This window comes from Enoplosus armatus, chromosome 1 (assembly GCF_043641665.1).
Source record: "Enoplosus armatus isolate fEnoArm2 chromosome 1, fEnoArm2.hap1, whole genome shotgun sequence".
NCBI lineage: Eukaryota > Metazoa > Chordata > Actinopteri > Centrarchiformes > Enoplosidae > Enoplosus > Enoplosus armatus.
In genome coordinates this window covers 7,231,414-7,246,734 of record NC_092180.1, presented here as the reverse complement: position 1 = coordinate 7,246,734, position 15,321 = coordinate 7,231,414, and the positions used below count along the sequence as shown (strand labels likewise).

General features: G+C 41.8%; 1 protein-coding gene across 1 annotated transcript; it reads right to left on the bottom strand.

The window, feature by feature from the left end:
• Nucleotides 1-328: 328 nt before the first annotated feature.
• Nucleotides 329-14,937, bottom strand: glceb (glucuronic acid epimerase b). Its single transcript, XM_070909939.1, has 4 exons — nt 14,421-14,937; nt 7,639-7,884; nt 1,545-1,837; nt 329-1,060 (listed from the first exon to the last, which is right to left on the bottom strand). Exons 1-4 carry the CDS (start codon nt 14,935-14,937, stop codon nt 329-331), a joined length of 1,788 nt encoding a protein of 595 aa, XP_070766040.1.
• Between the last annotated feature and the right edge of the window lie 384 nt (nt 14,938-15,321).

The window sequence follows — 15,321 nt, the reverse complement described above, 5'->3', positions numbered from 1 at the left end:
TGAACACAAACACTCACACTCTGAAACTAGGTCTGTGCATAATTACAAACACTAGCTCAAGGAAAGAAAACAGGAGAGAGGAGAGCTACAGTCAGTGTTGCAGAAATATATAAAACCTGCAACAGAGCACACGAGAAACGTTTAGTGGTGAGAGCTGCAGCTGTGCGTCCATAACAACTCTCTCCATCTTCGAAGGACTCGTCAACCTGAAAAACGGTAGCACACAGAAGCGATCGTGCCAAGCACTAAGCTAGACAAACATGTAACCCATTATAGTACTCACACATGAAGGTCATCATCTGTTTACTATACGCGGGTTACAGTTTGTCTAGTTGTGCTTGGCACGAATCCCTTTTAAGTAGTTTTTCCAGCGCTTGACGACGTCCTTGAAGATGGGAGAGTTGTCTATGGACGCCACCAGCTGCAGCTGGTTAATGTGCGTGGTGTGATAGTCCCAGCGTGCCAGGTTGGGTGCAGTGCCCAACATGAAGTGACGCAGGTCATAGATGCTCCCAGACCCTGTGTCAAAGAGCGGCAGCATGGCCTTCAGTGACTCCATGCCGCGGCTGAACAGCTGCCCGGCCTCCCTGCCAAGCTTCTCTCCGGCTGTCTCAGTCAAGTCAAACAGTCCCAGCAGGGAGTAGATGAAGCCGTTGAGGACAAAGGAGCTGGGTGTGGTCGGGTATTCTTCATACCAGTCGTATTTGTTCATGAACACAGCTTTGACCCCGTGCTGCGCTGAAGGCACCTTGTAGGGTCCTACTGCCTTGAGGGCAGCGTTGAGGTAAGCCTGGTCCTTGGTGAGGAGGTAGGCTCTCACCAGGGTGGACATGGCCTGGCCCTGAGCCATGGCCGAGTACCAGCCGGGCTCCAGAGGCCGGAAGCCTTCGCCTAGTTTACGAGTAACCATGATGGGCCAGCCGCCTCGTTCGTCCTGGTTGCGAAGCAGCCAGTCGCTGGCGGCAAAGAAGGCGGCCATGTGGGCTGTGGTGGAGATGGTGACGTTGTCAACAAAGCCACACCCATGTAAGACTAATCGCACCACCCGTCTAGGCATAATCTGAGAAGAAAATCAGACGCAAAGGCAGACAAAACAATTAATGACTGGAATCTGGACTAATTCAATAATGGTGCTTATCATCTCGACATGTAATTATTTAGTGTCAAAGTTCTGTTAATGATATCCCAAGTTAAAGTTTACAAAAATCAACATCCAAATTTAATCTGTTTTGTTCACACCACTAACTGAAATGCAGCTTTAAGATGGGACATCAATTATGATTAATTATGTATGGTTCATTCTTTTCATTATTCATTAATCTGCTGATTTTTTTTCTCCATTAATCGATGAATGGCTTTGTTTATAAAATAAAAATTGTTCAGAAAATAGTGAACAATGTTTCTTAATGCCCAAAGGTGATGTCTTCAAATTACTTGTTTTCTCTGAAACCCAAAAATACTCAGCAGACGATGACTTAAGAGGAAGGAAAGCAGCAAATCATCATCCAGTTACATAGTTTCAGCACCAGAGGTTTGACACAAACCTTTGTGGCCTTCACAGCCTTGGTGTTGGACAGCCCGACACCCTTCCTGAGGTCGGTGAGCAGGTCTCGGGTCAGAGTGGTCCAGGCGGTTCGTGGCCCGACACCGTAGGTGATTTCACGGTCTTTGAAGGCGATGAGCTGCGTGCTGGTCACGTAGTGGATAGTGAAGGGCGGGCCCTTCTCCGTGGTTTCCAGGATCACAGACACGCTGCCATTGCAGACGAACTTGATGTCCAAGCTGAGGATGAAGTCTTTGGAGTTTCCCAGCTGGAGGGACACGCCTTCGGAGGACTCTGTGGTGAGGAGGGTGGGTGCGGCAGATAAATGGGGGAGGTGTTAAAAATGTGTATAATGGACTGAAATTGCAGGAGGAAAGAAGTTTTACAGTGTTTCTCCAAGTGCATTTGGTCAGAATAAAATGACTAACCTCGTTTGACTGATTTTAAGAACTTCTGGCGATTACTGGATGACAACAGACTATTTTTAGCAGACTGACTGGAAGCCTTTTACTGCGCATCTCTGTCCTTTAATACACTCTCCTTTGATGGTGCATTTCTATGAAAGCTTGTCTTTTTCCTCATGTTCCAAGGTTCACTCTGTAGTCTCATTCTCAAATGATCAACAACAGGCACATAACTTTAGACAGATTATGCAGTCAAAACCCTACTCTTTATCACCAAGGATCTTCTTCTTCTGTTATTACCTGTGTGAAGTGTGTGTATGAGAGAGTCTCAAACACACACAGGGACAAGCTTCTCATGGGATGTACAGTACAGATGTGTCACTGCACACTGAGCTTAATTAGGACGAGGACAGAAGGGAGGGAATAGAGGGAGGAACAGAACAGAGGAGTAGGAAGACGGAACAAGAGAGTGGAAGAAGGACTTGATGCACTGCAGCAACTTTTCTATTTGCATCTCCACATCTCCTCCCTACAAAACTCACCAAAGTCAGATGATATTCAGTTTCCACACCGCCACTGCTCCCCTTACATTATATCAACTCTGTTCCAGGCACTGCAGCTCAACCATTCAACCCCCTAAAGCACTAACTGCCTCTGGAATGATCTCTCCTTTGGCCTTTCTACTTGGTCTACACAGCAAAAAAAACAAAAAAACACCCTTTTCTCATCAAGGCTCCCCAAAGGCTGAAGAGAGGAAAGAGCGTAGGAGTCAAGAAAAAGAAGGGTAATGGAATAATGGGTCGCACAAGTGCCTTTAAAGCCGGCCCGAGCGGAGAGAGTGAAAATGAGCCAATAGTGAGAAGACAATTGAGAATCAGAGACGAAGAGATCTCACATGACATGAGCTGAGAAAGCAGGAGCAGACGAGACACAAAGACAGTCGATCAGGAGGAGAATAAAGGAGAGAGACAGTCTGGCAGGGGCCTCTGCATGACTACGGCTCTTTAATGCACTCATAAATCCATTACTTAAGGCAATGCAGAGAGTAAGTGGATTTGTACTCTGGCCCCGTGATTACTCTGGCATCAATAAAGGATGGGAAGGGAATATAGACGAGATTCCTCCTCCTCTGCTCTGCTCTCTGGCTGTTTAGCAATAAGGCAGGAGACAGAGATGACACGCAGCTAGAAATATGTCAGCTTGTATAGATGAGTGAGCATGTTAAAGGAACACTTGAAAAAACACATGTACTATACGTGTTGTGCATGTGTGGATACAAAAGATCAGAGCGACAAGACAACAGTCAATGCACGTGATTATTCATCGACATCCTCCGGTGACTACATCAGACACAGGACATACAGTGCCTACAACAAGTATTAATATCCCCTTAGAACGTTTTCATGTTTTTAATAGTAAATTAGAAGTAAAATAGTGAAAAATGCCCATTATTATTTCCCAAAGCCCATTGTGATAAATCAAAACGGATTGTTTTATGAGGCATAACAGCATACATCACATATAACTGAGAAATACATTAAATCCCCACATTTCACAGGCTGAAACCATTGAATCATTAGCATATTAGCTTCAAATTAGTTGCCTTTTAATTTTCTATTGATCAACTAATCAATAAAAAAAATAAAATACAAAATACATGTTTGCTGCAAGTTGGGCAGCATTTACAACCATGAGATCTGAGTGGATAAATCGATGGAGGATCTGTTTTCGCTTTGACATTTTCATAAAAACCCCTTTTTTGACACCATTTATGGACAGCATTTTTCCTGCAATAGCCATTCAATGTATTTAGTAAAGTAGTAATAATCTCTCTATAAAGTTTTTATTGGTAGTGGCAGAGTCCGCCATCCTGTTAGCCTACCTAAACACAACGGATTCACAGTCCAGTAATCCAGTGTTACTGGATCCTAGCTGTATCAGAGCTGCGTGAAGTTACTGCAAATGAAAACGTAACATTTCATACTGTAGCTATTGTCACAGGACCTGATATGTACGTCACTGCGGTTAGTGATGTCCATGTTCATCAAAAATACATTGACAAAACAAGACTTGGTCATTTTCTGCATTTTTCATTTTAGCAAGCGAGTAATGGAACAAGAAGTAGCTGCCACAGCGAGCTGTTAGATGAAAAGCTGCAGGCGACAGGCTGCACACCTCCAACTCCTCTGCAAGTTAAACAACTTTAAAAGTGCCCTGCTGTTGTGCGGAAAACTACTCGCACTGTGCGCCGCGTGAAATCAGATCACGATGGCAATTATTATTGACTGACATCTTCATTAAAGCAACGTGAGTTTATTTGGTTGTGCAGTAAAAAAAATAAAAAAATAAAAAATACAGCAGCAGTTGCTTTGTTTCTGACACTTGCTGTTGCCACGGTAACCACAGGTGTCATCAAATCAACCAGGGCTGAAATCTTAAGAATTACAGCTTTAAAGTGTCTTTTTCTGTTTATCGGTGTCAAAAAACTTCAACTTTAACAATAAACACAACTCCCGCGGCTGGTGAATACGAGCAGTTACTCCACACATTGATTTTTGAAATATGAACTGACCACGAGGAGATTCAGAAAATAAAAGGTGCTCAGTGACGGACAGTGTTCGTACAGGATTGTGCAGATTTAATGCAATATTCATATTCATATAGCGCCGAATCATAACAGAAGTTATCTCAGGGCACTTTTCATATAGAGCAGGTCTAGGCCGTACTCTTAATAATATTAGATGGTAGATGGCAGGTTATTATCAGGGGACAGAAGATTGATCCACTTGTCAGAGAATTTGAGAGGCTGTTCAACACCGGTGCCCTAGATATAGTAAGGAGGAAAAAAGACCCAAACAGAAAGAAGGGAATAGGAGGAGGACGTGGAGGGAGGCTTAGACGGAAAGAGAAACTGACAGCAGGGGAAGAAAACAAGAAAAGTTTGGATGAGAAAGCGGAACAAGGCGTTAAAATGGACAATGGTAATATGATTGCAATGTTTAGGAAGCACAAGACGGCTGAGGTTAATGGAGAATGAAGACTGCCGAGGGAGGGCCGAGGAGCAGTGATGAAAACATGACGATGTCGAGGAAAGAGAGAGCTATGATGGCGAGTTTGAAGCTGTAAGGCGAGGTGAGCGAGGAGCAGAGAGAGAGCGAGAGGAAGAAAAGTGTGGAGCGGTGAAGTGAAAAGAAATTGTTGATGATGAGAGGTTGAAAGCGGGGGAATTAGGAGGAGGTGAAAATTACAGAAGAGGCAGCAGCTCAACAGAGGAGAGAGAGAGAGAGAGAGAGAGAGAGAGAGAGAGAGAGAGAGAGAGAGAGAGAGAGAGTGTCCTGGAAATATCAGCAGGAGATCAAAGGAGAATAAAAGACAGCTCACAGTCAGGACTGGGTAAAAGATTTTGACTTCTCCCGATTCCAAAAATAACTCTGCCAACTATCTCGTGGTCTTGGTCATTTTACAGCCGTAAAACAAGGCCAGATTTACAATCTCTATTATAATAAACAGTTCGAATGTATTTATATTTAGATATGTAGACCACTGTAACTGCATTTCTTGCGTTTCATAATATAAGACCACAATCTGTGCATCAAATTTTTTTAAATTGCAATTATTTTCTACGAATTTAGCTGCAAGCCTGTATTTGTGTTCTACATAGTAACATGATATCACAAGCATTATCCCAATCTTATAGTTACTCCATTAATAGAATCATAAAATACTGCTGTCGCTTGTTGTTGAGGTCCTCCCGGGTTCAGTTCAGTTTGAGAAAAGTCATCTTCTATGTAAACGTGGCAAGTCTTCTACAGAAAAACTGACCAATTTAACACACATCTATATTATATTATATTATAAGCTATTTATAAGACCTTCAATGTCATATGGTTATAGTTTAACTGAGAGATTCCAGCATCTCTGCTCACCAGCTGTCATTTAGCTGCCTGCTAGCTAGACACTTCCACAAAACCATCTTTGGCCAAGTGTAAATGTATAGACACCAGCATGCAGAGAGTGAGCATATTAACCAGGCAGCTGCCAAGATTTCTTATTTGTTGTTTTGCCAGCTCACAGAATCAACATTAGTTGACAACAGCTGAGTAAATTTGCCTGAGACAGTTGTCATTATAGCTGGTGAAAGTAACAAATTAAACTTTAACTGAATGAGACTGTATCATCCCCACTACATACTGTAGCCCTGAAGTTCCTGTTTGTGACAAAATGAAAAGGACGATAGGAGTGAAGATGGAGGGAGACAGTTAATTGTTTTCATATTTTCTCTCTTTATAGATCAATTTTTAGATGCATAAGGGAGAAGAGGCAGCGTGCAATAAACGGTCTGCAATACAGTCTGAAGGAGGCTGGAGCAGACTTTCCTCAGTACCATATGAGCCTTTGATACAAAGTGGGTGAGGTGAATTAAATTAGATGAAACAATGACAAAATGACATGAAGGACGGTGTTGTCCTCCAGTCAGTTTTATTACATGGAGCAAAAATCTACATTAACTACAGGCCTATTAACTATGCACAATTAAATAGATAATAGTGATAATTCATCAATTTATAAGGATGTTTTAACTTCACAGTTGAAAGATCAAATCCCTCTAAAACAACAACAGAAAAAGGTTTTCATCTGAGGGCCCGACTCATCAGAGGTTGATGAAAACAACTACATGGTTTGTTTAATATCAAACTTCTGGTAATAGTGATAAAATTCCAGGTAAGTCACTGATGATGTTAAAGCTAAAGATATCTGACTGATGACACTGTTGAGGGCTCTTCACCGTAGCAGAATGAACATTAGCTTCACGGACGAGCTGCTTCACGGCTCTGAATCCTGGAGAACCCGGAGCTATTAGGTGGATTTGCTTAAAATATGATGACAAAAAATGATTAATATGCTATGCTAAAAAGGAATAATCTGGTGATATTCTATATTTTACACATACCATGTAAAGACAATGAATGACAATGAATTCATCTTATGTAGCCAAAGCCTGATATATCGTGTTCCTCTGGGCCATAGACCTCCACAAACAATTCAGAACATATCAATAAGCTGCACAGTTGCCCCGCTGACATGTTCCTTCACGACAGTGAACACGTAGTTTGCTCACCACTCTGTTGCTCTTTCTGAACAACAGAAAGGTGAACTGCAACATACAGAGGCTTTCAAAGAGCACACTAACCAGACAACAGCGGAGAGCTTTGTTTCATCCTTTGAACAACAGAATTAAGGTTAATTGGCTACAGCTTATAAAATCTGGAGACACCAGTTGTCACTTCATCCACTGATATTCATGCTCTGGCTGTGACGGGGGAGTCCATAATGAAATAATATCGACTAGAAGTGTTTCTGTCTGCAGCATCAGTGGTAAAATTCACAATTCATTTAGACAGCACAAATGTGACAATGTCTGACTAAGTGAACAAAATAAGATGAAATGTGTGATGTTGTGTCTGCTGGTTCTTTAATCATCATCATCATTTTAAGGAATCTGTCATAATGTGGTGGGTCCCCTGTCAACCAACACAGTCTGCCAGTATTCTCGCACTGTGGCGATGACTCACTGCAGACTATCATCCTGTCCTGAGGGTGTAGTTACATATTGAGCCTCCAACAGCGACAGTTAACAGGAGATAAGCTCCTTGCCCCGAGGCCATCTGGGCTCATGGAAGGCTTACATACCTGGAGCACTGAACTGACGCACGGAGGTAGCTCGGGTCTTGTCGTGGACACGGCTGAGACCGCAACCTTTCGGCACACTCCAGGGCGCTGTGCTGGCCCGGCTGTCTCTCTCCTCAGCCGTATCGTAGACCTCCACGTGGGGAGGGCGCTCGGTCAGGTTTTTGCTGTAATGGCTCAAGCCATACTGAGCAATCTGGATGGCGTAGAAGTAGCCCTGAGGGCCCCACTGAGTGGACAGAGGCACGCCTGGGTGGACAAGAGGAAGGTAGAGAAGGAGGAGAAGGACAGTGGTGTTAAATAAATATAGAAAATGACCGCCTTAAATGCAAGAGACCATCGACATTGCATTCGCATGCTTCTGTAGTTGGTTGTCTTTTTCTGGTAGTTACTTTTATAGTGTAATGAAATGCTTGTAAATCGTGTGTTTATAGGATCACCTTGTTTATGTAAAGGTTTTTCTTTTAAGCTCTTCGCAGTCTATTTCAAGCAGACGTTCCTTTAAAGATGGCAGTTGTCATAACAGCTTTTTTTTTTTTTTGGCTTGAGGAAAATAGTGCATCTGTTAAGTGCAGTGTCACATTGATTTCATAATGGCCATATCAATAAAACTGGTCCAAAATGAATTATTGATACCAAACATACACATTTTAAAACTTTGCAGTAACTGGATGAGACCGACTTTGGCAAGAGCAGAGATTCAAATCTGGGCCTACTTCGTAAACACAGATACAGAAGACAACCGAAAACAGTCACTGCAAACAAAGAAGCAGAAAAAGGTTAGAAAAAAACACACCAGCTCTGGTAAATGATTGGACGGTGTGGTGAAATTCAAGCTAAGCTACTGCATTTTACCGGAGGCGACCATCCCTGTTCATGCAGCCAGAAATAGCTCAGGCAGGAGAATCACTCTGATTAACAGATAGTTCCCTTAAAGACCTTGTGACAGAGAGAGCACATGTGCAACCCAAACCCCATCCTTCTGAGAAGAAGAACATAAAATACTCAGATTAGGGATGGGTGATGATGTGCCCCCTCCTTTCTAACGAATCACCACCGCATACATAGCTGATCACTTATGTTCGACTTTCCTTATTGCCATTTGTGCTATTTCCCCCATAAGAAGCTAATCTTGCACAAAAGTCTCCATTGTGCTATTTGCTGTTCTCCAATGTACAAGTCCCGTCGCAGACCTCAACTCAGACAGTGAACGACATGACACAGAAAGAAAGCTCATCTTTCTATTTATGACAGAAAGGAGTGTAAATGGGTTTTCATTCTAGCTTGTGTGTGTGTGTAATTGAAAATGCAGGCGAAGAATGAACTGATGGAGATTATGGAGGAAGATTTCCTCTGTTCTCTCATTAAACTGTTTAGAGACCACACAGCTAGTAATGGTGTGTCTAATATTATAATAATAAAAAAAAAACGAGCAGACAAGTTTAACAACAGTTAATGACCATGATTGACACTACATTTCTGACTGTGAAACAAAATATGCATACTCACTCATACTGTCACTCATAATGCAGGAACATGCAGGGTAAAGCAACTTACAAATGATGCCGTGACTCTTTCAGTTCTTACTAACAATATACTTTTTTTTTATACAATAATCGTTCATTCTTAGAATTGATCTTACTAATTATTTTCAAATTTTTCTACCAATTTGGAACGTCTTTGGTCTTCCCATGGTTAAAACATGAAGTCACTTTTCTCCTGTCAGCGAGGAGCTTAACCAAAACCCTCCATCTGCCCTGTTTGAAGGAACTCCCAAACAACCACAACAGTAGGAGTCTGAAGCTCCATCCACAAACACTGGTAATTAGTATTCAATGGCTCGTCCAACCATAGCTAGAAGCACCATCACTTTTTGTCCCTTTCAGAAGTCAAAGTGACATATACATGACTATCAATAAGCTGTCTATCAGACCAGGCAGAGCTGATGTTGTGCACCACTTAATGACATGATTTCATCCATGCATGCTTGGCCACTGCATGTGTTGCATGAATGAATGGCCCAGAATCAGAGGATTTTGGCTACTACTCATTTTTTTGTTTTTTTAAATAAACACAAGTGCTCAAATATATGCTCGAATAAATTATTAGTTTTTACTAGGCTCTATGATGTTAGAGTGTTACTGGTGCATATTGAAAGATTGAAATTATTCTAATGGTTAGCAACTACCACTGGGCAGCCTGCTTCATGGCAAACATCCCCAAGTAATGCATCTGAAATATGCATTTTCTTCCACTTGATCACCATTACTAATGTGGCATGAATTCATGCCCCACTTTAATGCGTACATACATAGCGTGGACCAATGCCACATCCCACATGTAAGTAGAAAAGTTGTCACAAACAACTCCTGATTGATACATTTGATTAATGTGTTCATACAAGAGCACAGAAAGAGACCCCCACACAAACACACACACTTTCCAGTCCCTTGCCAGACTTTTCTCCATGCCTGTCTTGTTACTGGCATCTCCCTTGACAACTTAAGTCAAATGACTGTCAAAATCCTAACGCTGTAACGCTGTGCTACTCACTGAATAACACTAAGTAATCCATGTGGAATTGACTGTTAAGCCTCCACATTTTTTGATGACTCCAGAGAGCCGAGTTCTCTAGAAATCTGAAAAACTAGGTCTTCTGCCAATTACAGAACTCTTAACCTACGAAGTTAATGTAGCAGCAAAAGTGCTTCCCCACCTTATTGTTGCACCATGTTTTTTATCTTCCTTTTTTATCATTAGCTTTGTTTTTTACCCTTAGCAGGGCAGCAAAACTGTGACATCTGGATCAAGGTGAGTAGACATTAAAGCTCCATTAAGCAATATGTTTAATATTAATACCGAGCCAAATGTGCCATGTGAAAGGGCTGGGCAGGTTGGGAAATTGTTGTGCTGAACCCACTGAGAATTGAGACCCAACTCAGTAGATGTTTGCAGCTTTTAGCCTCCTTTAGATAAACTGTTTTTGAGCAAACAAACTCACTGTGAAGAACCGAAGTTCAGCGCATTGCAGCCAAAGGCCCAGATGTTTTCATCAGGAGTTGGTGGGTACCAAAGCAGAGATAAAAGGCCAGACATATGTGAGGTGGTCAGAAACATGACACCAGAGGGATGTTGTTCTGTGTCTGCTGGATGTATAAGTAGAGTAAGCCATTGTTTGCTAACACATTAGCCATAAATAACTACTTGAAAAACCAATAGTCTATCGGGTCTTTTGTAGTCTTTCCACCTCCTAGTGACCAAAATAGCTTAATGCTGCTTTAACGTTTGTTTTACGGCTGGGTATTCCAGCTGGGCACATCATGAAACACTTTGGGGGAATAATGCTATATCTATTTAGCAGGATATACCACTTTCTGCTACACAGAACACATGAACTGAACAAACTGCAGCAGCTGGCTGTAACCCAGCTGCAGAACGAGCGCAATTATATGCAAACTACTTGTAATATTGGTGCAAGCCTATTGGAAAACTGCACACTGACTCCAAACCACGATTTTATTCAATTTTAGACATGACACAGACCAAACCAGGATCAAAATGTTTTCTATTTAAATGAATAATAAAACGGTTTATAACAGTGTCCTGGATTCTAGTCAGAAACTATTCATCAAGTCCATTAGTTCACTATAAAGCGCTGTACCCATCTTGGTCAGCAGGTTGAGTGTGCACAGGTGTTAGGTTAAAAGAGATCTTGCGTCATGTATGTGTTTGCACAGAATACAGGAGAATACAAGTCAGAGTGTATTTTATCAAGTACTTAAAAGGTTATAAGCGTGTTTTGGGAGTGTGTGTATGTGTTTGTGCAAATGTTTAAATGATTGTGGTCTGTAATATAACGGGAGTGAAGATAAAGACTGTTCAAGAAAAAGCCAGAGAAACGAGACAGATCATGATTTAAGAGGGTGTTCTTAGAGAGGATTAACTACTTCCACTAATGATAGTGCTGTGGCTGCTGGAGCTTCATTATTCTCATGTTTTGTTTTTTTATCTCATGGAGGCTCTGGTGCAACAAGGAAAAATAAGACCTCAATTTCTAACCCTCTAGTATACAAGCACAAGCTCTGCAGGCGATATGACAATAAAAAAATGCTGAGTTTGTGTGATAATAATAAGACTAGGTTCAAACCTAGTATATGGCAGGACCGTGTATGGTCAATGTGCTATATTGCTGCCAAATTGTTTCACAGATAGTCAGTGGTTAAATGCTCATCAGCAATTTTCTGTAGTGGTCCCAGTAATATCTGCTCTTAAAGTGTTCTGAAGTAGACATGATTAAGCTAAGTTTGAGTCCAAAAATGTTGCAGTTGCAAGAACAAAACTTTCTCATATCTCAAAATGTTGGATTAGAAAAAGAACTTATTGCAATTATATTGTCTATTAGTTAGTAATCCCCCTGCTCTGTCATTCGTTTCTTTCTGTGGGAGAACTCTGAGAGTATAGGCGCAGCAAGCTGTGGGCTCCACTGGTTCCTTTGACTAGCTGAAGAAAAAGCAGTTTTTGGGAGCTGATAGTCCGGTCTCAGCAAAACTTACACTACTACACAAGGTGAGACCGAGGTGGGGCGTAGACTAAAAGTCTTCAGTGATGGATGAACCCACCGGCGATAGCCTTGAGGGCTGGGCCTATACTCATAGAATCTGGAGTTACGATATGCAAATAACATTCGCGCCTATTTATTTTGAAAGAGCCACAGACCAATGGTGTAACTCAGTCACGGAGTTACAAAACACTGAGAGCATACATTTGCATTCAAAGACTGACTTTTCAGACAAATTTATCTGAAATTCCGAGTGGCTGCTTGAGCTTGAGACATCAGTACAATCAGCTTGCGGGTCAAACGCTCGACTTTCACTCCTGACACAAGTTACATCCCCACAGAATATGGCAGCGGCTGGAGCTATGTAAAAGGGCCATCATGACATTTAATGAACATTGCTGAGGGTCCTGTTTAAATAACTTTTCTATGGGCAGCAGGGTGCGTTGGGAGAGAAATGCTCCCATGACCTTGTTCAAGCCCTGCAGTACCCAAGACTGTGACAGGCTAATTAATGAACTGCTATTTTCACCTATAAAAATATGCTAAGTTGAAGAGAGGTGCGTATGCTTGCGCATGTGGAGTGCTAAATAGCAAGGAGCCTTGGGCTTAATTAATGGACCTTGGTAAATTGTGTTTGTGTGCAAGTGTGTGGGTATGTGAGTGTAGATGTGTCTCCTTTATTTTGTACTAAAAGAAACGGTCTGCAGGAAATGAGGGTGAGAATGACTTGGTTCCCTGCTGCTCAGCCCAGAAATACAAACAGATTCTTGTCTGACCCTTTTTCTACCATATATGTTCCCTTCCATACATGTGTTGTAGTGGGGAACACTTATGGTGAAAGTAGCATCATTTCATATTCAATTGTTATTGACAATTAACCAAACTCTTTGGAACTAATCGACCACATGTGTTATCAGGATTTCAGCACTACCTCATAATTCGGTACTCTCTACATCCATGTGAGTATTACAGCCCCCGTGTATGACAGAATGACACATGTGCTTTGTGCTGATTTAACTATAAAGAAAAGACTTCGTGTTGTTCTGTTTGTGTGATGAACTGAAAAGCAGATGTGTGTCACCACGTAAAAGAAAAAATGCCAATGTGGACAATTGCACTATCCATCTCAGCAAAAATACCTATTTACTCCTGGCAAATTGCTCCTACAGACACTGGCTATCATTATTCATCAACCTAACATCAGCAACTGACACTTTGCCAGTGAATATATCATCTTTAATTCCCCACCAAAACAAAATACTTGCTTCTTGAGCAGAAAAGGATTCAGTGTGGCAAAAAACTACGAATGACACCACTTCTACTTCTGTCATTGTCACTGATATGTTTGAATTTGTAAGGGAACTTCTTAAGGGACTTGAATCAAATGCTATATTTTGACTTCCTGGTGTGACAGTGTTTCTTTTCTTGTACAGGTGGCTCGAGCTATCTGACAATAAAAGAATGACAATGAATATCTATTTCTGTACTTTAAGGCAAGAACACAAGGACACTTCTTCCAGCGAGGCACAGAACTATATCAATGACAATGTGGTTCGAACTAATAGCCTTTTAAAATGAGCTATTGATCCTTCCTGGTAATTATCTTTAAAGGGAACCTTGAAAAGAAAACAACTTTGAGGATGGAAGTGTGAAGGAACATAGATGGATACACTCACTTAACAGGCATCCAGCAAGATATCTATACAAAGAAATACTGACAGTGTCTGAGTGAATTCAAGTGACATTTTTAAGTATTTCTCTATTCATCAAATAGAGAATTTATGATGCATCACTCAGCTGAAATAGACACCATTATGGAAATCATATATTTCTCAGTGACATTTTAATAAACACCCAAAAATTGAGTCAAAATTTATCATCAAATACACGGTATAGTGTATGTATCTGGTCTCCTTACACTAAATCTTTGTTACACTGATGGTGTATGCAAATATGACTGTGTAAGAATGAATGTGGAAACCTGGTGGCATGAAAGTGAAAAAAAGTTGATCTTGGCTACACACACCTTAAACTACTTCTTGAAAGGCCTGGACTCAAAAGCACAAAGTCTTTCTCATTTGTTTCTCTACTATCTAAACAGACAGTAGAAGTTAGGGGTTCTTAAAAATATTGATATTCAAATGCATAGAGACTCGATTTTGTGTACCTCAAATTGTGAGATTCAAAACCTGACACACACATATTCTCAAACTTCAATGAGTCTTACCTTCCACTCCACTTATACACTTGACACGGTCGCGGACCTCCACATTGTATCCCTCAAACGACATGAAGACTCCATCGGGGTGGTAGGGCTCACGCTGCGTGTAAACCTTTGAGTAGCTGTGCTGGAACTCAAACCGATCGTAGCCGTCGTACTGCACAACTTTGCCGTACACCTCGAAGTATTTCTCCATCCAGCTGAAGGGCAGGTAGATCTCTGCGCCCTCTCGCCGGCCTTTGATAGTAGATTCATCATTGATCAGGCAGTCGATTTCTTCATACTTGATCCCGCCGACAATCCCGACAACAGGCGGGGGCTCTGGAGGTTGTGGAGGGTGTTGCTGGCTGCTGATGCTAGCATCCCCCACCTTGGGACTTGGAGCCACCAAGGCAGCTCGGGGCAGGAAGCGCAGGGAGGTGTCACTGGAGCAGCGGTTCCATAGCAACACAGTGATGAGTGTGAAGAGGGCGCAGATAACGATGAGGGTCTTGTAGTTGACCCGGGCAGCCAGGCAGCGCATGGTCACAACTTGCCTGCATGACACAAAACACAAGGGATACCTTAGAAGCATGCATGATTGATGATTTGTCGAGAAACCAATAATAAGTCATCTGGTATCTGCTTGTGAAGAAACTTACACCCTACAACTCTCGGCACTGCAGAGTGGCAGCCTGCTGTGAAATATGATATATCAGCCTTATTTTTTAAAAGCCCATCAAACAGTATCGACCTTCTGGGTCACTATCATTAGAGAGCAAAGGATAGTGTGAAAAAGGTGCAAATATAAATACGGTGACACAAACTCAGTGCATAACATTTCATGCAACCAGAGAGAATGCTGCTTGGAACAACTTTCCCTAAATAGATGACATGTTGTAATTTGTGTCAAACACACATTTCGGCA

What these genes read in the sequence shown, in the direction of transcription:
- glceb (XM_070909939.1), bottom strand. Translation starts at nt 14,937, where the DNA reads ATGCGCTGCCTGGCTGCCCGGGTCAACTACAAGACCCTCATCGTTATC. An exon ending in GTGTATAAGTGGAGTGGAAG is followed by an intron (nt 7,885 to 14,420) that starts GTAAGACTCATT and finishes TTGTCCACCCAG; the next exon opens with GCGTGCCTCTGTCCACTCAG. An exon ending in AGGCTGTGAAGGCCACAAAG is followed by an intron (nt 1,061 to 1,544) that starts GTTTGTGTCAAA and finishes TTTTCTTCTCAG; the next exon opens with ATTATGCCTAGACGGGTGGT.